The sequence below is a fragment of the Dama dama genome, chromosome 2 (genome assembly GCF_033118175.1).
Source record: "Dama dama isolate Ldn47 chromosome 2, ASM3311817v1, whole genome shotgun sequence".
Classification (NCBI taxonomy): Eukaryota; Metazoa; Chordata; class Mammalia; order Artiodactyla; family Cervidae; genus Dama; species Dama dama.
In genome coordinates this window covers 17,275,111-17,297,261 of record NC_083682.1, presented here as the reverse complement: position 1 = coordinate 17,297,261, position 22,151 = coordinate 17,275,111, and the positions used below count along the sequence as shown (strand labels likewise).

Genomic DNA, 22,151 nt, shown 5'->3' with positions numbered 1-22,151 from the left:
AAATGTGAAGCACTTCATGGCTTTCAAGCCCAGTCTGAGTTTCCCTGCCTGACCTGGTTCCGTGTTCTCTCCCTACCCTGGGCTCCTCACAGGCCCCTGTGCATCCCTACCTTGCACGGAAGGCTTCATCATCCTGAAGTGTGCCCCCTGCCGCCCCACCCAGCCTTCCTCCTGGAACTTTTCTCTTGCTTCGTAGTTTGGCTCCTGCATCATCAACTCAGGAGAGATGTCTCTGAACTACCACCTGTTAAGTGCCCTCATGGATGCTTGCATGGATGCCTGCCCCTTCTGCTTTAGTGACGATCACGTTGTCTAAGCCTGTTTGCCTCTCTGTCCTGCAGTAGACTGTGAATAGTGTGAAGGCGGTGACTAAACATCCCTGCCTGATGCACATGGTATCCATCATATAATAAAGGTTTAATAAATCTACCTTAAATGAATGTTGAACTCTTCACGTTAGTGTTCCTATTATGAAAGAATTGAACTGTTTACCCACTAAGTTTCTTAATCCTGGTAACACTGCTATAGTTTGGGGGTAAAAGAATGAATGCACATCCTACCGCTGCTAAGGTATGGGGCGTGCGTGTGAGGTGTAATGGTTCAGGAACATGACACTTCTTGGGTGAGCAGAAGGGGGTAGGGGTGAGGGTGATATGTTTTGAGGTGAGGTGGTCTGTGAATATATGCTGGCAGCAAATGGAAATAGAGGCCTGAAAGTTAGGGCTTAGCTGGAGAAAGAGTAGTTATCAGCATAAAGGGAGCAGAGTCCTGGAGCCAGGTCAGTGCCATGATACAGAAGTGCAAAGAGGCTCTCCCTATCACGTTTTTAGAAAGATTGTTGGGGCGCTGAATTTTTTGTGTCCAGTCCTGTCCTGGTGGGCAGGCTGCTGGTGGTTTGGTCTGTAACAGGGCTCTTCTCCTACAGAATGGAGACCAGGTGGAAGGGAGGCGCCCTAACAGTGTTGCCTGGTCTAGTGAACCAACCGGGAGGCTTTGCAACCTAGCTGAAGGGTGGTGGGTGACGAGAAGAAAGCAGGTGACTGAGCCTGGGCTGGGGAGAGTCTGCACCTGGTGGGCAGGGATTAAAATTCATCTAGAGGTGATGAGTAACCATTATGGAGAGTTGCCGTAGCATGAGGCAGGTACAGGTGAGTAAACCTGGTTTTCTGGCCCCCTATATCAGAGGGCGAGGGGGCCCTGCCCCTTCCAGACCAGAGGCATCTCCAGGAAGGGAGCATATGGGGTGGGGGCGGTGAGCAGAGGCCTTGGGTAGGGTGCACGTTCCAATGCTTCTGTTGCTGCTGTTTCCAATTATTTAATGTTTGAATCTAATCATTTCCTTGATTTAGCAAATCAAAGATTTTTTTTTTTTCCCTCCAGGGCAAAACTACCTTCATTTTATTTTCTTCTCTTTCTTCTCCATAATTAAGTAATTTCTTAATTAGTAATGTTCAACTTACTCAATCTGAAATGGCACATTTTATTCTTTCTTATACAAGCTGGTGTGCACACTCCCGCCTCCCCCAACCCTGGGCAGTGGGGTGCCTGTCACTGCGGGCTCTTCCGAGTTGTCTTTGTCCCGAGCTCGTCCGCCCTCCCACCTTCTCCCTTGGTGAGAGGGATGAAGCATCTCCAGCCGCCCTTCCTGAGTGGGGGGACCCCAGCTGAGTCATCTCACACTGTCTGACTTCCTGGTGGCATCATTAGCATAAAGGAACTGCTCAGAGGTGGTGTCACGCTGCAGGTCTGCGCCTGGTGGGCGACCCTACCTTTGGCTCTTTCGAAACTGGAAGGCAGGTGGCCGGGCCTCTGCTGGAGGGGAGCCCACGTGGCCTTGGCCGTGGCACTGCCCGGGGCGCCGAGGTGCCATGCACCAGAGGCCGGGCTGCAGGGCCAGCCCCCCCTCTGTCTGCAGCAATCTTGCTCTCTTTGGCTGAGCGTGTCAGCATGCGCCTCGGTCCTCATGCCAGCCTGCAGACATGGTGGGGTCCCAGCGAGAGACTGGGTGGAACCCTACACCCAAGCGCTGTGTCTGGTTCCAGCCCAGGCTGTATGTGGCACCCACTCTCAGTGCTGGAGATTCAGCGCAGACTGCTCCTCCACCAAAGTGCTCTGTCCACCGGTCCTCACTGGAGCCTGGGTGTGCTCGGCTCACAGAAACCCTGCAGAGAGAGCACAGGGCAGGCGGGGACTAGGGAACGTGTGCAGGGTCCCTCCTGCAGGACCCCAATCTCTGTCTCTCATGAGCCCAGCCCTTGAGCCCCAGTCTGGGTGCTGGGCCAGGAGCTCCCTGTCCCTGTGGCCACCGCTCTTCCGGCTACTGGCCACTCTCTCTCCCCAGCTCCCTGGGCCTAATGGCAAGAAAGATAATGACCCAGCACCCCGATGAGGCACAATTAATGTTACAGTAATAGAACAATACTGCCTGCCTGTGATGGGGACTTTGAAATCTCCAGATGAAAGGCCCTTGGCAGTGCAGGGCCATTATTAGCATTTATGTACCACATTTCATCTTCAAAGCACTTGGCAAATATTAACTAATGAACACAGAGGACTGTCTTTTTTCCCCCTCTGGGACTGGGAAGGGGAGATGATGATGAGTGTCCTCACTTAAATGGAAACATTGTTCCTGGACGTGGAGCAGAGAAAACCCCTTCTCTCAGCAGCATCTTTAGTCCCTTAGGGAGGGCGACTTGGCCAGGTCAGGCCACATGGAGCCCCCAAGCCTGCACTTTCCAGCCAGCCCAGTGCGGGCCAAGAGAAGTATGATGCAAGCCATGTCCAGGCTTCCAGATTTTCTAGAGCCACATTTTTTTAAGTTAATAGGTGAAATTAGCTGTAATAATTTATTTAACCCAGTATATCTAAGATATGATTTCAACAAGTGACATAAATTTATTGAGATCCTTTATATTCTTTGTGTTTTTTTGTACAAAGTCTTTGAATCAGCATATGTCTCCCACTGAGAGCCCATCTCGGTATGCACCTGCCACATTTAACAGGCTCAGTCACCCCACGTGGGTCGTGGCCAGCATGTAGAACAGTTTTGATCAGGATGGTCTTTGAATGTGTATGAATCGATAAAGAAGATGTGGTACATATAGACAATGGAATATTACTCAGCCATAAAAAGAATGAAATAATGCCATTTGCAGCAACATGGTGGGACCTAGAGATTATTGTACAAAGTACAGTTAAGGAAAGACAAAGGCAAATATATGATATCACCTATATGTGGAATCTAAAAAAAATGATACAGACGAACTTATTTACTAAATGGAAATAGACTCACAGACATAGGAAATAAATTATGATTACCAAAGGGGAAATGGGGGGTAAATCAAGAGTTTGGGATTAACTTTAAACACTGCTGCTGCTGCTAAGTCACTTCAGTCATGTCCAACTCTGTGCGACCCCATTGATGGCAGCCTACCAGGTTCCCCCATCCCTGGGATTCTCCAGGCAAGAATAGTGGAGTGGGTTGCCATCGCCTTCTCTGACTTTAAACACTACTATATATAAAATAGATGAAAAAACAAGGATTTACTGTATAGCATAGGGAACTATACTGAGTATCTCATAATAACCAATAATGGAAGAGAATCTGAAAAAGAATATATATATATACATATATATATATATATATATACTCACACATACACATATGTATGTATGTATAACCAAGTCATTTTGATGTCCACCTGAAAATAACACAACATTCTAAATTAACTATACTTCAATAATGGAATTGCTAGAAAGACAGTCTTTGAGAAGGAAATCCCAGAACACCATAGCTCACAGGGCGGAGTGGGCAGTGGTCAGATGCTGGCCATAGTCTGAGTGACCCACGTTCACATCCTGATCAGAAACTCGCTGTCTGTGCAATGCTGGGCCTGTTGTTAAATCCACTCGGGCTTCAGTGGCTTCATCTGTGATACAGGAGTGTTACCAGGCCCACTGTCCGCATAAGGACTGCATGAGGCTTCTTTGTAACGTGCTGGGCACAGGACCTAACATGTAGTAATAACGCAATATAGTGGATCTTCTCATCCAAACACATGAGCTCCTGTTTCCGGCCCTGCCTCTATCCCATCCCATCCTCCAGCACCAGGCATGCCCTGCATCTGATGAGTCTGGCTGAGATGGGTCCAGTGGACTTGACACATGCATTCTCTCACCCTCACCCTGTATGTATGACCTGAATTCTCCCTTAACAGACACGTGGCTCCCTGTGCCCAGAGCCAGGGGCCCTTGTAGGGTCATGTGGTTATAAGAGAGAAAGGGTGATGGGGTCTGGAATCGGAGATTGCTTCTGCAAGTGTCTTGGCCCTTCAGTTACTGTCCTGTCTATTTTAACAGGAAGTATCTCCCTCACCCCAGGAACTCATGTCTCCCTGGAGTCCTGCCTTCTCTCCAAGGATTCAACCTCCAGAAGTGCCCACATGCCTTCATCGCTGCCTTTGCTCACCCCAGTGGCTCTGTCTAGAACACGCTCCGCTCCTTCCCCTTTAGCCTTCAGGCCACAGTCCCTGGGTTAGCTTTAATCCTGGCACTTGGACGGATCCATTTCTCTTAGTTGTTCACAGCACAGCAGCCGTAGTGCACCAGCTCCTCAGGTAAGGCACCTATGTCTTTGTAGGTCACAGGGGAGGGAGCTGGTGATGTGGATACAGTCACCCAGGGCCTGTGGGCCAACCCTCCCCCACAACCAGGACACACAGATCCTGGGTGCTGTGGGCTCTCCATCTTAGAGCTTAGAGATGCCAAAGGTTACCAACACCAACAGTTCCTTCACTTTAAGTCATTTTATATAAGAAGCAGCAATGGAAGCTTTTTTTTCCTCTTTTTAAATGCATCCCTTCTGGAGGCACATTTTCGGCAAGCAGCACGTCTGCAGGAAAGCTGCTCATTCCTTGTAATCCTGGATATTCTGATGCAGTAGGAACCTCAGTGCGCATTTATCTGACCCCCTCACCCCACAAAATATCGGCTCCTCCTGCCTGAGTCTCCTGTGACTCCCAGCTCCACACCTGCTTGTTGTAGCTTCTGAAGGATGCACCAAACATGACCGTGGCCAGAAGATCCAGTCAGGGTGAGGGAGGAGGTTCTTCTGGGTCCCCAGTGGGTATTCCTGCAGGAGTGCAAGCTGAGACTGGGTGGAGGGCTAAAGAGCCGGGTCTGGTTCCCAGCAGCACGGTCTAGCCCAGCCCTTCTGAGCGCTGTGCGCTGGGAGCCTCTCACTGCCGCAGACACCGGGTCCCTGTTCCACATCGGGCTTGAGTGAAAATGTCAGGTTCACACCTCGCTCCTCCTTCCTGCATCTTATTTCCCTGTCTTGGTTCTTGTTTCCCTCCCTCTGGGTGAAAGTCTGCTGCTAGGGCGAAATAAATAATCATCAGCCTCCATTTTCTTGAGATCAATGGCCCGAGTTGGTCTCTTACCAGTGGTTCCTTGCTCCAGGAGTTTCCTTTGGGGGACTCCTCAGAGGAAAACACAAAAGTGCAAAATGCAGCTGCCCGATTGTGCAGAACTCTGTGCTGCGAAAGATAGTGCAGTTCAGTGGGAAGGAATTCTCTGGGAGCCCCGAGGTGGCCAACTAAATCTGTGAGCCCCCGAAGTGTGAAATTTGATTACTCTTATCTGGGCGCACAGCTCCTGATAACTGCTGTCGGTCATTCAATTACCCAGCAGCCTCTACAGATGTCGGCAGTGGCCGTTAGCTCAGCGCTGGGGTGAAACACGGTCTTCCCTGAGCAGGACCTCTGAGATAGCAATGGATGTCCGCACTGGGAATGGCCTGGCCCGACCCCCCGGTGCTTCAATTGCTCCCGTCAGTCAATCGCTTCATCATTAGACTTTGTGGACCCCTCTGCAGGTCAGAGAGCTGAGAATGGCTCAGAGAGATTCCAAGGTGATTAGGGAGTTTGGAGAAGAAAGCCAGGAAGAAAGGCTGAAGAACTAGCATCATTTAGCTTGGAGCATATAGGCTGATTTAGTAACTCTCCCAATACACAGACGCCTTGGAAGGAGGGAGGCAGTCAGTTGCTCTGTGTTCCCAGAGTGCAGCTAGGAATGGACTGGGCTGGGCCACACGGAGACCAGTTCTGTCCCTTCCCTAAGTGACCTGTGTGACTTTGGGTGGGTCCCTTAGCTTTCTGGGCTTCACACCTGGTGGGCTGCTTCACTTCCTGCATTTTTTTTTTTTAATGATTCCATGAGTCATTAGGTTAAAATGTTGGATAGATTGAAAAAGGGCAGTTTTGCAATGGCAGGCATGGTTTTGCCAGGAGACAGACATTGTTATCTTCCAAAGGGGATTTAAAGGCAAGTTCCAAAGATTTTTGTTAGTCATTAAAAAAAAAAAAAAGGAAACTGGGATATTTTTGAGGAATCTCAGGAACTAGACTCTTCAGACTTGGCTTTTAGGAACAATGTCAGCTTCCATTAAGGACAGACAGCTGATGATTCTGAGCTCTTTCTTATAACAATATTCCCATTGACATTTGCCATCAGGGAGCATCTGTTTGGGAACATTGCACCTCTCCACATCAGTGCTCATGAACTTTCAGCTCTACAATCCTTAAAATTATCCACCATGAGGCTGGGACTGGAGAGCAGAATGTCCAGCTGCCCCAGGGGCTGTGAGGCTTGTCTAAGTTAGGCTGGCCAGTGGTCTGGACGGGTACCAACTCTGGGCATTCTGGTTCTTATCTACAGAAGAGAAAAGACTTCTACCACGTCTTAAGTTCTGTACTATGGCCTGTAAATTAAGCCAACAAGTGACAGATTAACAGGAGAAAAGCATACACATTTTATTTGATGTTAATACTTTTACATGAAATTGGGGGCTTCATGGAAGTGAAAACCCCAAAGAAGCTATTAGACTCAGGAGTTTATGTACCATTTTAACAAAGAGCCATAAATTGTGGAAACATGATAAGACAAAGTGACAGGGTACTTGGGCTAGGCACAGTAAAATTGTGGGGCAGGGACAAGGAAACTAACATTGGAGGAAATTAGTGGAAGATGAGGGTGGTTTTAGTGGGTCAATTTGTTCAGCTCTATTCTGGGGCCAACTTCCAGACTCTCATGATAAGAATGTTCTTCCATCCCTGGTACATGGAAATTTTCTCAGGGAATTGCCATGTCCCATTTTTTAGGTAAGAAGGGGAGGGCACAGTTCCCTTCCTGCACCTGCTGTTTCTCAACTGCCTTCAGCTCAAAATAACTTGTATACCAGCGTGGCGTATTCTGGGGGGGCACGTCCTGAACCCCTTCATAGCCTTCCTACAAAGGATGCTGCAACAGCTGGGGACTGCAGCTGCATCTCCCCCTTCCCGGCCCTGTCTCCCCAGTCTGGAAGGAAGTGCAGCATCTCTTTTGGTCCACAACTTCTCTAAATATATTCCCACAGCAGTTGCTGTTGGTCTTCTGTGAAAGAATCTTGGCTGCCACGTAATCCAAGGAGGCATTGCTCATGGTTATCTGCAAGACCAGGCCAGGGGTGAACATGGAGAATGGACCACGTGTCCGGACAGTAGAAGCAGGTGTTAGTTAGAGGAGTCAACAGCCCCCTGAAGAGTCCCGACTACAAAGGCAGTATATCCTAATTAACTGCAAATGCCTTGCTCATAAAGCTGTCAGTATCAGGCTCTAATGTCTGCACTTTTAATGATGCATTTGATTAGAAGGTAATTTTATTCACTTGGTGGCAGTTGGACCTGTTTTGTGAGGGTCCCTTTCCCCTCCTCTTTCTCTCCCTTTTCTCTCCTATTGGAAATATTTCTAAGATTGTGGTGTCCAAAACGATCTCATAAAGAAGGAAATAAATCTAAAAAGTGATCTCACCATGTCTCCTTGACAGCAGCCTTTGTGTGTGTGTGTGTGGTGTGATGTGATGGAATGAAGTGAAGAGTTTGTCTAATATCTCTTCGGGGCCCACAGCTGGAATCTCTTTCACATCCTAATATTCTCTTCATTCCGGGTTCTAATTATTGACATGACTTGGTGTGCATCACATATTGCAAATGGGTTTCCTGTTCTTTTATTTCATTTACATCTCACAATCAACCCATGAGGTCATCATGTGACTGATGAAGGTCCTGAAATTCAGAGATTAGTCTCCTGTCCTGGGTATCCCGTCCCCCATCAGGAAACCACACATTCAAAACCCATTTCAGTGTAAATCCTGGGCTTGCTCCACCAGGCTGTGTGCATCTTTTCAAACAGGAGCTTTATCTTTTTCCCATGGGAACCAAGCATTGGGCTGCTCAGCACTGGTGTCTCCCTCTGGCTGCAGGACATCCAGGAAGCAGCCAAGTATCTAGACCTCCTGGATCACGCCTTCTGCTGCAGAAGCGTAAGGTGACATTCAAGGTCACTGAAGTTCAGACTCTTGGGCGAATCAGGGGGCCCACATGAACTGTGCTTCGTCTTCCTCCCCTGCTGTGTGAGGGTGCTGTCTGGTCTCCTCTCACACGGCCTGGAGCATCCTGTGTCCCATTGATCTACTGAATCCATTGCCCGCTCCTTACTTTCCTTCTCTACTAATAGCACCAGCTAAGATCCAATGAGGGCTTCCTCCTTGCATGTTCTTCCCGTGTACCATTTCATTGTGTGGAGTGGAGGCACAGCGTTACCTGAAGGAGGCTGTGTTGTCAGTCAGCTGCGTGGGTCCCCCAAGGTCACAGGGTGGTCCGTGGAGGGGCTGCAGATCCCACTTCAGGGCCGATGGTCTCCATGGCTGCCTCTGTTACTCAGCTTATTGCAGGTAGGTCTGCGCTCTGCTCTACACTGGGCTGGGTGCTGTGAGAGACGCCGCGACAGAAATAAGAGAAACACACAGGTTTTAACCTGGGATCCAGAGGGAGAATGCTTCTCTAAATTACAGTTTAATGTTTGCATGTCAGGACAGTGCACCTTTTCACTGTGGAATCTCAGAACCCGGACTGAGTGATACCTTTCCACCGTTCTGACATTCATCCCGTTCACTCGACAATTCTTTCCACATGAGGACTCTGCTCAGCACCATCTGAGCCCCACAGACTCCTTAAGCAGAAGTTCAGGTCAGATGCATCTTCTAATCCTATGAATTAAACTTTTATTTCGCAGTTTGGGATAAAAATCTTAGCAGAGAATTTTTATGAGATATCAGATATAGTCAAAGCACTGCCCAGGAGACTCAGGTGAAAACACCGTGCAGTGGCGATGCGTGTCAGGTGAGGAAATTGTGTCTTCACACAACAAGACCAGTGATTTAGGATACACGCGTTGCATGCAGGAAGGGGTTTGGGGATTTACGAACAGAACTGAGCGTGCCTGGTGGGCAGGCCTGGGAAGGCTGCTTGGAGGAGGTGGTGACAAGGAGGAGCATCTAGGGTGTGGAAACCTCTATTTATCGTCTCCCAGGCTTTTTACCTTGTGGCTCAGACAGTAAAGAGTCTACCTGCAATGCAGGAGACCTGTGTTCAATCCCTGGATTGAAAAGATCCCCTGGAGAAGGGAATGGATATCCACTCCAGTATTCTTGCTTTGAGAATCCCATGGGCAGAGGAGCCTGGTGGGTTACAGTCCATAGGGTCACACAGACTCAGACATGACTGAGGTGACTTAGCGTACATGAGTGAAGATAGTGGAATAATTTCAACTGAGGTTGAATGATGCAACCTTGCCCCAGGCAACCTGGGAACTGACGCTTTTAACAGCAACAACAAAGCAATGGAACAGGCCCCGTCGGAGTCCCTGGGGCATCCTTTGCTGTCCCTGCAGTGCCCGGGGCTCACTCCCAGCTGGGCCCGCGGATGAAGCCTCTTGTAGCTTTCTGTGCTTTTTCTTGGAAGAAGACATCTGGGGATGAGGTGCAGAAACTTGCCGACAGTTATGGGTGCCTCTGAGACACTTCGGCTTTCGATTGAGACCTCGGCACATAAAAACTCTGCAGAAACGGGAGGTTTGGCTTCAGAAATTAAGGGCTGTCACTTTCCCCTGATTTCCTCTTCCCAGACCTGCTCTCACAGCCCAGCCAGAGGCAACAGAGAAGGGATATTTCACGGTGACAGTTTTAAACAGCCTCCGTGTGTGCGTTGCAATCATTTTTCATGTGAAGCCTCCCGAGTGTGCGCTGAGGGGCCCTGCACATCCAAGCTTCCTCCATAAATTCACAGGAAGCCCTGTGATGCCAGTGGCAAGAGGCAGCCGGAGGGGCTTCCAGACAGAGTGAGGGAGAGAGATAGGGGCTGGAGGCCTCATGGGGCCCCCTCACTGGGCACCTATGGGCAGCTTAGCACCCATCCCAGAAGCAGAGTGGACTCCAAAAATGAACTGAAAAATCCTGTCTGAGGTTCCAGTTCCTTGAGGGGCACTGAGAAGAGAGCTGGAAATAGAAGCAGAAAACCTGGGATCCCGTCCCTTTTTTTTTTTTTTAAAACGTGCTTCTGCCATGTGACCTTGCATGTTTAACCCTGGCAACCTCAGCTTTCAGATCTTGCCTGGGGGCTGTTCCCACTTGTAAACCTGGGCTAATGGTGCCTGCAGTACTCCCCTCCTCGTGTTCCTAGGAGCAACAAGCGGGCGGTTGATCTGAAAGTGTTTTGTTCGTTGCGGAGCCCTACAAATGAGCAGCATTTATTGCCGTGTCGCCGCAGCAACTGTGGAAGTGGAAGCTGGCGATGGGGTCGTATTCACATAATTAGCTGTTCTCACAGCACAACAGTGAGTACCAGACTCCTCAGCACTTCCTCGGAGCCATAGCTGTAATTAATGAGTGGAGTCCTTCCCCTCCCAAGGACAGAAGTCCCCTCATAAAGATGAGCATCTCAGCCAAGGAGTTGAGAACCCCCAGCCCAGCTCTCCAGACATGGTCCCCAGGGTCCTGGCAGGAGACGAACTCTGGGCATGTGGCTCTCTGAGTCAGAGCCCAACCCAGCTTCCCTCTGCAGTGGCCGCAAAGCCCAGCTCCTGCACTTGGGGAAGCCCTAGACAGAAGGTTAAGTCCAGGTCTCTGCCTGGATTCTGATGAACGGTCCCCACCGTTTCCTGTGATGAGAAGGGAACTGTCAGGGAGGCAGAGGGCCCTCTATGCTGGTCGGCACAGGGCTTCCAGACAAAGCCGTGGGATCCCAGCTTCAGGTGAGGGGGTGGTGGACGGAGAAATGCTGTTTCTTCTCCCCTTGCTTTAACACCCCGTGATTTTTTGAGCAGTTCTTAGCTTGCCGGCTGAGCTTCACAGCCGCCGATATATTTAAACTCTTGATCTTAAAGATCTCAGCAGCCTCTCCCAGGAGGAAATTACCTCCCGATTCAAGGAAGGCAGGTGCCCTCTCGAGATGTGCTTGACTTGCGTCCCAGCAAAAAACCCTCTCTTTGCAAACTGGGAGCTGGCAGTACAGAGGCCTGTTACTGGAAATAGATGCATTTATGAATTTCAACATCCTATTAGTGGTGATGATCTGACAAAATCATGAGAAAGGAGATATTTGGGTGCACAGCTGACAGATGATTTACGTGCCAGAGTGTCACGAGGAAGAGCGTGTCTCCAACGAGGAGGCAGACGTGTGAGTGCAGCTGGGGGTACTGGGGGTCCCAGCAACGTGACCCAGGGCTGCCCCCTCCCCTCCGAGGTCATGGGGACCCTTCGGGGCACCTGTAAGACAGCGAAGCAGACTGCAGGCGGGCTCGGGGTGGGGAGGGTTTGTGAGGACTGCACCCCCTGCCCTGTTCACACCACAGCCTTCCTTGAAATGACTTTGGGCTGACACAGGCAGAGCAGCCAAAGTCAATTTCTTTTCCTCGAATGTAGTAGTTTAACTAGAATTGGTAAAAGGAAATATATTTGGAATCACTATCCTTCTTGGTAAGATGGAATGGCAACAAGAGTGTATTGAGTTATAAATGTCTAAGTGTGGAGGCTAGGGACCCTTGGAGGAGTCCCTATTCACTGCCTGATGCCATGCAGGCTCCTCCAGGCACTGGTGACAGTGTATCTAGCCTCTTCTCCCTCCCCTTCCCCCCAGAGCAGAGTCTCCTAGCTCGTCATTGCCTCTGATGCCCTCCCAAGCTCCATCCATAAAGGAAAATTGGATTGGTACCATTAGCTTGAATTTAGTAGTGATGGAGAAGGTAATGGACTCCAGCTCACGGGCAATTCATCTGGATGTTAAAATATCACATATGATTGACCTACATCATTGCTGTGGCTATAGAGTAGGGAACACGCAGGAGGGGCATGGTAGCCTTGCAGGCCATCCGTTTGTGGAGTAGCTGGTTATTAAGGGGAAATGGTCACCACCTTGAGATGGAATTCCCTTAGGGATACAAGAAAGAGGTTGGAAAGAGAGTTTGTCACAGCTGGCTTTTTTTCCTGCCATCACCATTCGAGTGTAAAGAGAAGGGCGCTTAGTCCCAGCTGGAGGGAAGTAAACAGATCGCAGCATCATCTCAGAGCTAAAGCCTCCAGCTCCACAGGGCAAGAACCAGCCTACCCAACTGACTGCCTCCCCTCGGTGTCTGATCCCAGTGTCTGCCGGACAGGCTGTGGGTGGAGTGGGCTGGAGATTTGGAAGTGTTTGTTGAAGGAATCATAGGGATGGTTGAGAATTTTAGGTACATCCAAACTGTCTATTCTCAGTTTAATTATCCTAGGCTCTGCAGATGACCCACAAAGTTTCAAATCCCAGTTTTACAGCTTAATTACTGTGTGTGTGTGTGTGTGTGTGTGTGTGTATGCATGCTAAATCACTTCAGTCATGTCTGATGCTTTGAGACCCCATGGACTGTAGCCCACCAGGGTCCTCTGTCCGTGGGATTCTCCGGGCAAGAATACTGGAGTGGGTTGCCGTGCCTTCCTTCAGGGCATCTTCCTGACACAGTGTAACCTGGTGCAAATAACTTCAGCTCTCTATGCAGGTTCCTCATCAGAAAAAAAATGTCCTAATATAACGCTTTGACCTGGGTTCGATCCCTGGGTTGGGAAGATTCCCCTGGAGAATGGAAAGGCTACCCACTCCAGTATTCTGGCCTGGAGAATTTCATGGACTGAATAGCTCATGGGGTCGCAGAGAGTCGGACATGACTGAGCTACTTTCACTCACTCACTCGCTCATAGGGCTGATTGTGGAGTATATGACATTTTACATGAAAGTTCTTTGAAGAAATATGTAATATCTACTTAGTTATAGACATAAGAGTATTTAATACCTAACTAGTTGTAGAATATTTAGTTACACATTTGAGTATTAATTGCTGTTATTATTAAATAATGTTTTCATCTTGCTTTTCATTACTCTATCCTTATATCTGATGAAGATGTCAAACTCCATCTTATAAAATGTTTCAACTTATTTACTACAACTTAAGGCATTTTTTTTTTTTTTTTTTTATATACTGAACCCAGGAAAAACAGTTACTGCATCAGACTACTCGGATGGCTAAGGATAGGTCCTCTGCAGGCCTCTGCAGGCCTGGGCTTTGCTTTCTTTTGTGTGATGCTGAGTCTGAACTAGACCATCTCTGGAGGGCTCTCAGCATGATTGTGGCTACGGCGGTCACAGTCACGTGACAGGACACATATTGCGTTGCTAGGCACTGGTTTACCTGTTTGACTTGGGCCAACTCATTTAATTCATACAATAATCCCATTGAGGAAGTTAATATCATCTTCACCCTAGGGAAGGATGAGGACACTGAGGCCCAGAGAGGTCAGGTGACCTGCCATGGTCACTCATCCGGTAAGTGGAGCGGCCAGCGTTTGGACCTAGGACTTAGGGAGAGGCCCTCCTTCCCACCCCTGCCCTGAGCCTATGGAACAAAATCAGAGCTTCTGCGGTTTCCTGTTACTATGGTTTTAAGGATTTTCCTGAACGCAGGGTGGATCTAGAAATCAGAAAATCTCTTCTCTGCTGGCTTTATGCAGTGATCTGACCTTGGCATCAAAGAATATTTTCCAGCCATAAATAGTGAAGTGCATGATTGCCAAATAAATGAGAGGATATTTGGTACTGTGAAGATAGCCCAACAAGCTGAGTTATTATTACTGTGTCAGGGTGATAACGAGAATAATGCGTGTCCATGGAGCACTTCATGGCCCCCACAGTTTCCATGGCCGTCCTAATTATGCAGCCTGTTGACACATCCAAGAGAGATGGCTACAGACTTTTGTTTCAATACCTCGCTGCAGTGAAACTTAGAAAGAACCTCGGGCCTGGGACAGAGGGTCAGGAAAAACAGGTACTGGGAAGCTGGTGAGGCCGAGACCAGGAGAAGGGCTGACAGAGACCAGCATCTCCAGTGCGGGAGATGCGTGATCTGCTTCTCTCTGGACTGTGTAAATCAAAAGCTAATTACTGGGAGGGCTCTGTTTGTATTTTTATTGCTCTATTTACATTTTATGAAACCATCTGGTATCATTAATATGCTCAAAGTCAGTTTAATTTTATTCGTAATTGTATAGCAAAAGAAAGAAGCTTTCTCTTCCTCGAGTGGGAGAGACCCAGGTCTGGGGGAGGATGGTGGCCCCGGCATGAGTGTTTCTTGGGCTGGCATGGTGGCCTCGGATGGGCTCCCTGGTCTGGTGGGATGTGGGCATTGTCTTGGGATGGTGGCAGCTCCCTGGCAGACTCCCTCGCCACTTGGAGGGTGGCGAGATGCTCTGAGCTGAGGGATAATCTGCATCTCTGGGCCGTGGCAACCTTGCTCAGAGCTGTGCAGCAGCAGGTTGAGGAGCAGGAGAACCATCCACCAGCTGCCCTCTCCGGGCGCAGAGCTCCAGTGAGTCAGGCCAAGACGTGGCTGCCTCCAAGTGGGCCCATCTGTGGGCCTCCCAGGGGCCACACACTCAGAGGGGACCTGCAAGCCTCTTGTCCTCTTTCCTGTGTCCAGCCTCCCCAGGACACAGCCGTGAGGCCCCCTCGGTGACACCCTGGGAGATGAAAAGCCTGCTCTGGCCACTCTTGGCTCGGGGACTAATGGCAAAAGGCCGCTTCCCCCTTGCAACCCAAAGTGAGCAGCTGCTAGAGGATTACAAAGCATTGGACCTCCTCGTGCTCATTTTAAATGTTATCTCAGCTGGGCAGTTCTTGCAAATGAGGCCTTCACCCTCCCCTGCCCCCCCATCCCCCCACCACCACCCAACACTCTACCCCATCAGGCGTGGGCCTGGACCAGGGCCTGCGAGGGGAGCCTGTGACCTGGCTGTGGCTATCTGGCCATGGAGGTGGTGTTCCGAGATCGACTCCTCTGGCTTAACGCTCAGATGCTCATGGCAGAAGCTGGTGGGTCAGATGTGGCAGAGGGATGGCCTTCAAACTGGAGATGGCAGGAGTTAGCAGCCGGAGCTCAGTTTTAGGCTGTTTCCTGGACCGGTAAACGAGTGCGGGAGAGCCTTTTTTGTTTTTTCCCTGAACAATGGAAACATCTTTCTTTCTGCTGCAGAAAAACTTGTACTCCATAACTGTCCACAGCCATGCCCTGCAGGTTTCAGAAACACAAAGTCAAACCTTTCATCGATTCTGCTGAAAAATAACTGCTGCTTCTTTCTCAAAGGGTCCCCAGTGCTGTTGCCTCCCCCAACCCCTGTCCCCAGGGTTTCCTGACACTGCAGCCTTCTCCCACCCAGTTTTCTCTTTGCCACAAGGTATGAATGGGCGGAGGGGAGGATCAGAGGCTTTGAAAATGGAAAAAGACAAATAAAACAGAGCAGAAACGCCTGGCCTTCCCCAGGGAAAGCCATTGCTTGGGACCCAGACAGAGTGCTGGGTCCTCCCTTTCCTGCTCCTGGTCCCACTCCTTCCAGCACCTCCTGGTCAGGGGCCCCAGAATCAGTCACAGAGCTCTCCTGCCCAGTACAGCCTTCTGCCTGAAGTCACCCCATGCATGAAGCCCTGGCACCACATGGGTGAGGGCCGAGGACAGTGGCTGGGCCACTGAGCAGGTCTTGAAGGGTCAAGACCTTCCCTCCAGAGTTGGGCCTGGACTGGTGCGCCCTGAAGATGGGCCCTGAGCCTGTCTGTCCTCCCCAGGAGGCACTGTCATGCACTCCCGGCTGACCTGCTTCAGGCCGGGTTGCCCAGCTCTTGGCAGGACGCTGCCCTTTGCTCTGATGCATATCCGGGGGCAGGAGGCTGGGGCCTGGGGAGGGAAGACTGGGTGCCCTGACCTCACACGGTCAGGTGCTTCCTCTCCCACAGTTTCATTCCTCTTGTCACCATGCCGCCCACGTTGGATGAATGACGGCACTCGTTCCAACCCCCCTGGCCCTCCACACCTCCATGTGTGTCCATCCTAAGTCTCTCCTCCTTCTTTTGGCATCTAGTTTATTTTGTATATAAACTGCTGATGCAAATGTCCAAAATAAACTCTGCTAAGTAACAGATGAAGAACGATAACGTCACTTATGATGTTGACAGGAGACCTGGTCATTTCCCTGTCCTGGGGTCTGCTCTGATGGTCACACATTGTGACCTGCTGAGGTCACAGCACTAGTCTGCTAGGTTAGCAGGAAATCAAGGTGGTGTAATGATGAGCCTAAGCAGGGTCAAAACTCATCGGACACCATGCAAAGACCACACCCTGAGAGTGCAGCTTTCTCTGAGTGCTGACCTTCACCATATCCCTGCCTCTGAGCAACTGAGCAGCTGTGTCCCTCCCACCTGCATGCTGCACATGTGGGAGGCCCCTGACCTGGGAGCCTGGGGAGGGATGCACACGTGGGAGCCAGGGCAGGGATGCCGTGCTCACACCCGTGACTGATGAGGCTCTGCTGGCACGTGGGTGAGCATCTAATTCCCGCCTTCAACAACCCAGGGGGTGGGGAGGAAGCCCATGTCAGCTCCCTTCTCCATAGAAGGAAACTGCATCACACCGACAGCTATGTTCCCATCAGGAAGCTGTAGAAAGGATTGGAGAGTGTGAGGCCTCGGCGTCTTTGGGGACCCAGCCTCCTTTATAGGACCAATGTGCTTCTCATTCCTCACAAGAGCTGGTTCCCTCATCCTGCGCATCCTGTGCCATGACCCTCCCAGGGCAGAACCATTAAGGATCCAGTTGATGGAGTGCCCCACGTCCAAGGCTTAGAAGCAGGAAACAGCCAAACCCTCACTGTGTCGTGTGGCCAAGATGGCAGCCATCTTCAAGCAGGCCTCCTAGCATCGTAACGAAGCTTCAAGATCTAAAAATGGACAGCATGTTCAGGCCATGACAGCTGCTGAGTGAGTGCAGATTCTCATTTCCAACAAAGATGAGGAAGGAGCAGTGTGGCCTTGAGAAGGGTTCTGTCCACTTTCTCATTGGACTCACCCTAGAGTCCTGGGGGGTCTTGCGCTGCTAAGCAGAGAAACCAGACAAAATCAGTCTCATAAACAGACCACAGCTGGATCCGGGGCCTCTGGATTAGGAGGACGTTTATGCATTAAGAGGTTCCCATAGGGTGTCTTCTGGTGGGGTCGAGGGGCAGCAGCGTACGGTGAAGGACATAGGCTGTGGAGTTTGAACCCCTTGAAAGATTGAAATCATGGCAGGTCCAGAAGCTGATGCCCAGTTCCATTTCACTGGTATCAAAAAATATTTCAACTCTTACACTCTCACAGGGAGAATGAATTGTGTGCTGGCCACATATGGAAGTGTTGCTTTGATAGTCTTATACTTCAAGTTAAGGTCTAAAAAAACTCCAGCTGTGAAAGCAACATAAACAGATTCTGAACTGTACATTATCTGTTAAGTTCCCATGCCTGAAGAAGCTAATGTCAACTCATCATGTGATACTCAATTTGTACAATAAATTATGAACCTGGAAAAAAAAAAAAAGGGGTTCCCATAGCACCCTTGGAGTTTGGGCTTAAAAATGGAGGAGAGGATTTGTGAGTGTGTCTGGGACTGTGGGGTGAGAAGTTGGGGTGGTGGGTGGTGGTGGAATAGCTAGTGATCTTAAGACCTGAGGTTAGAACAACCTCCCTTGGGCAGGCAAGAAGCCTCCAGCCTATGCTCCCCGCCCATGGTCAGCTGCTTGGGGGGACACGACTCTCATGCCTGCCTCCTGTCTGGAAGGTGTGGGAGTGCCCCATGACCCCACGTATGCCACCTCCTACCTCTTCTGAGGGCTGACAGCCCGAAGCAGTGGGGAAGTGAGAGCAACTGTGAGTCTCGGTCAGCCAAGAGTGAGGAAACTATTCTGGGGAGGCATAGTGGGGACCTTGGCCTTTTTGTGTCCTTAAGTAACCCATTTCAGTTCCAAATGCACTTCTCAGAGCAGTGCCTCCAATGTAGTCCCTGATGACTAACTCTCCTGGGAGAGTGAAAGTCGCTCAGTCGTGTCCAACTCTTTGCAACCCGTGAACTATACAGTCCATGGAATTCTCCAGAATACTGTGTGTCCAACTCTTTGCAACCCATGGACTATACAGTCCATGGAATTCTCCAGAATACTGGAGTGGGTAGTCTTTCCCTTCTCCAGGGGATCTACCCAACCCAGGATCGAACCCAGGTCTCCCACATTGCGAGTGGATTCTTAACCAGCTGGGCCACAGGGAAGACCAAAAATACTTCAGTGGGTAGCCTATCCCTTCTCCAGTGGATCTTCCTGACCCAGGGATTGAACCTGGGTCTCCTGCATTGGAGGCGGATTCTTTACCAACTGAGCTATCAGGGAAGCCCATAACCCTCCTGGGAATCATGTGTAAAAGCTAGCCAGGCAGCCTCCTGCTCCTCTGGGAGTCTGGAGTGCCTTACATCTGTCCATCCAACAAGTGCTCCCATGGGGACTTGGTGGCCTGAGCAATACTTCTCTTCTCTCCTCATGTGCAAGTTGGGGAAAAAACTGCCTGATCAAACTCCACTGCCAGCTTCAAATTCCCAGCTTGGAATGGTCTCAGGGAAGCAAGAACAGATGACTACTGTAGTACTTGGTCAAGGAATAAGGCCACAGCCTACCAAGGTGCAGGGTGGCAGTGAGTAGAAATGGTGTCACTAGACCACTTTTGTGGCCAGAGCCTGACTGGCACATGCAAGTAGTGGAATTCCCAACTCTGGCCCTCTTGGAATTCTGAGGTTTGTAATTATCTGCTGGGAGTTGGGGGGGGGGGGGGTGGGCAGGGAATGTCCCATGCATGGGGTGCTCAGCAGCATCCATGATCTCTGCCCCGTAGACCCCAGTAGAGTCCCTTCCCCCAACTGTTACAATTAGTGACTCCTCCAGATGTCGCCCCTGTCCTGCATGATCACAGCTGTCCCAGGTTGCTGACCACTGAGCCATGTAACCCCAGCCGTTGTCATCAGAGCAACCTGAAGCCAGGTCCTTGTGTCAGCAGTGGCAGGGTCATCTGGGGGCTTTTAGAGATGCAGGTTTTCACCTCAGACCCGGACAGACCAAATCAGAGAATCTGGCTGTGCGCCCTGGCTGTAGTTTCTAGCAGTCCTCCAGGTGATTCTTTTGTGGATTAGAGTATGAGGAACACTGTGCACAGTAGCCACATGCAATGTGACCACTCTTATCTTTTTAATAAACTGAATTTTCAAACTTTCTATTTATTTATTTGCCTGCATGGTGTCTCAGTTGTGGCACACAGCATCTTCAGTCTTAGCTGTGGCATGCGGAATCTGGTTCCCTGACCAGGAATGGAACCCAGACCCTCTGCACTGGGAGCACAAAGTCTCAGCCACTGGACCACCAGGGAAGACCACTAGTCAACTGAAATGACTGTAGTTTCTCAGTCGCTCCAGCCACTGCTGAAGTTATCAATAGCCACGTGCAACTGGCGACCGCTCATATTGACTGGGACAGTTCTAGAACATTTTCAGAAATGGTGAAAGGAAGTTGGGCTGGACTAAGCTGTTTCCCCCACACTGAAGGGCTGCCAAAGTATGGACGCCTCCAGGCACCATCAGACTGTCACTTCTGTCAAATTTGATGACGTGTGCACTGGTTACCTTATGGTGGTGTGTAGCTAGATATGGAAGCAGATTGAGGAGAACATGTTTCTTCCATGAGACTTGGAAATAAGGTAGGCTCTGGGGAGGTGAGGGCTTTAATCCATCTGTGGAAACAGTCAAGGCGACTGGGTGGAGAAGCATCATATTTGGGGCAGAATGAGTAACACAGAACATGCCTAGATCTGACATTAAGGTAATACATTAGGTGGGGAAGTAAAAGTGATCGCAGGTTCAGCTACTATTGCACAGATAATAATAAAGAGGTACTGATTTGTGGTGTTAGGCACTTTGCTGGGGGCACTGGGCTCTGTGATGGTATGATGGGACTCACTCACCCTCTGGCTTCTACTGAGAGTGTGTGGACAACTGATGGACTCAGATGAGCACAATCCCAAAGACCTCTGAGACCTCTTTGCAGGCTCCCTACTCTATCAAACACATGAACACAGTCCAACAGCTCCAGAGAAAAACATAATGACTGATAGCACCAAGCTTTCAGGCAATCCCTGGAGCAGGGCAGGCCATGGCATGTGGGCCCCTGCTTCTGTGCTGTGCCAGTTGCAGACATCACTAGTTCATCCTCTAGTCTTTCCCTTGGATCTGAAGGCAGACATTACCAATCTATCCAGGCTTACACTCACACAAGGACACCAGCTCACCATCTTCATCTTTTGAATAACTTAGTTTCTCTTCCTGGTCTGTTTCTTTTTGAAAAGCTTGAACATACCTCTTCTGTACAGTGGGGTTCTGCATACCATTCCTCCTTTAGTGACTCAAGCAGTGTTTCTTGGCTTCCTGAAGGTGGACACTTAATGTTTACTGTCCTTTTCTATCATCAAACTTTGTATTTCAGCACAGATAGAATTTGCCTGCCCTGTGCATGCACGCTTCAGTCATGTCTGACTCTTTGTGACCCCATGTGCTGTAACCTGCCAGGTTCCTCTGTCAGCGGAATTCTCCAGGCCAGAATACTGGGGTGGGTTGCCATGCTCTCCTCCAAGGGATCTTGCCAACCCAGGGATTGAACCTCCATCTCTTATGTCTCCTGCATTGGGAGGCAAGTTCTTTACCACTAACGCCCCAGTTAGTCAGTCATGTCTGACTTTTTTGCAACCCCATGGACTGTAGCCTGCCAGACTTCTCTGTCCTTGGGACTCTGTTAGGTAATAACATTGGAGTTGGTAGCCTTTCCCTCCTCCAGGGATCTTACCAACCCCTCCCCCTCCCAAAATAAGTCATGAAGCACAAGTCACCATCAGAAGTACTGTTGGGCCGGTTTCTAGATGTTGGTTCCAATTTGGATTATACCAAACCTGGAATTGTCCAGAATTTATTTGCAACTAAAAATAAAATAAAACATAGGAAAAACACATCCCCTGATGAGCTTGCAGTGGTTTCAGTAAGCCCTCATTGGCAGGATCTCAGGCTTGGGTGAAACTGGTCTGATGCCTCTGCCAGAAGTCCCAGCAGGAGCAGGATTTGTCCCGGACTTGCTCACTCCCTGAGATGGGCTGGCAAAAGCTTCACTGAACAAGAAAATGTAAAAGCACTGACCCTCTTGGCCTGCCTGGCCAGCTGGCCCAGCACCCACCACTTCTGCTGCCACCACCCCCCGAGCTGGGCGGGCGGGGGAGGTGACACAAGCTGTTTCCTTCCCCTGCCTCTTCTCCAGTGCCCTGGTCCTGTGCGGAGCAGCCTCCTCTTGACAGCCTCATCCCCTTTCACCCTGTGCTCCACTCTGCTTAAGTTACAAGTGTTCAAAAGCATAAGAACAGGCAATGAATTTGCAGTGCACTCTTTCACAGGGGTCCTGGGGTTCACAGGCTGACAACAGGATACTGGGCTCCTATTTCTAGCCATAGAAAGGGGAAAAAAAAGATGACTAAATAATAAGATTAGGTTCTCTAACTGGTTATTTGTTCCTGGGGAAGCTCAGGGGGTGTCAAGGGGCCTGGGGCAGCAGACTGGACCCTGTGAAAACGTGGGAAGAGAGACTGTCAAGGTCAACTAGAAACCAGACAGACAGGGTGTTTGGTGAAAGTAGTCTAGAGACCTAAAGGTGAGGGGCTGTGCCTGTTTTCTGAGAGAAAATGACCGAGTTCCTGTGAAGGGCAGGGATGTGTGCAGTCAGCTGATTTGGGTGTAAAAGTGAGTCTTCAACACAATCTGATTAAACAGGCTTAAACCACAGGCACTGGATCAGGTGGTGCTTCTGCGTGAGGCTTTCCAAACAC

The 22,151-nt window shown here is 49.9% G+C and overlaps 2 protein-coding genes across 2 annotated transcripts in view; both read left to right on the top strand.

The window, feature by feature from the left end:
- Positions 1-22,151, top strand: part of OPCML (opioid binding protein/cell adhesion molecule like) — a 1,024,720-nt gene that overhangs the window by 267,173 nt on the left and 735,396 nt on the right. The gene's annotated exons all lie outside the window — the stretch shown is intronic.
- Positions 17,424-17,790, top strand: LOC133066459 (ATP synthase membrane subunit K, mitochondrial-like). The gene has a single exon (XM_061157577.1). It carries the CDS (start codon positions 17,504-17,506, stop codon positions 17,678-17,680), a length of 177 nt encoding a protein of 58 aa, XP_061013560.1. The 5' UTR covers positions 17,424-17,503; the 3' UTR covers positions 17,681-17,790.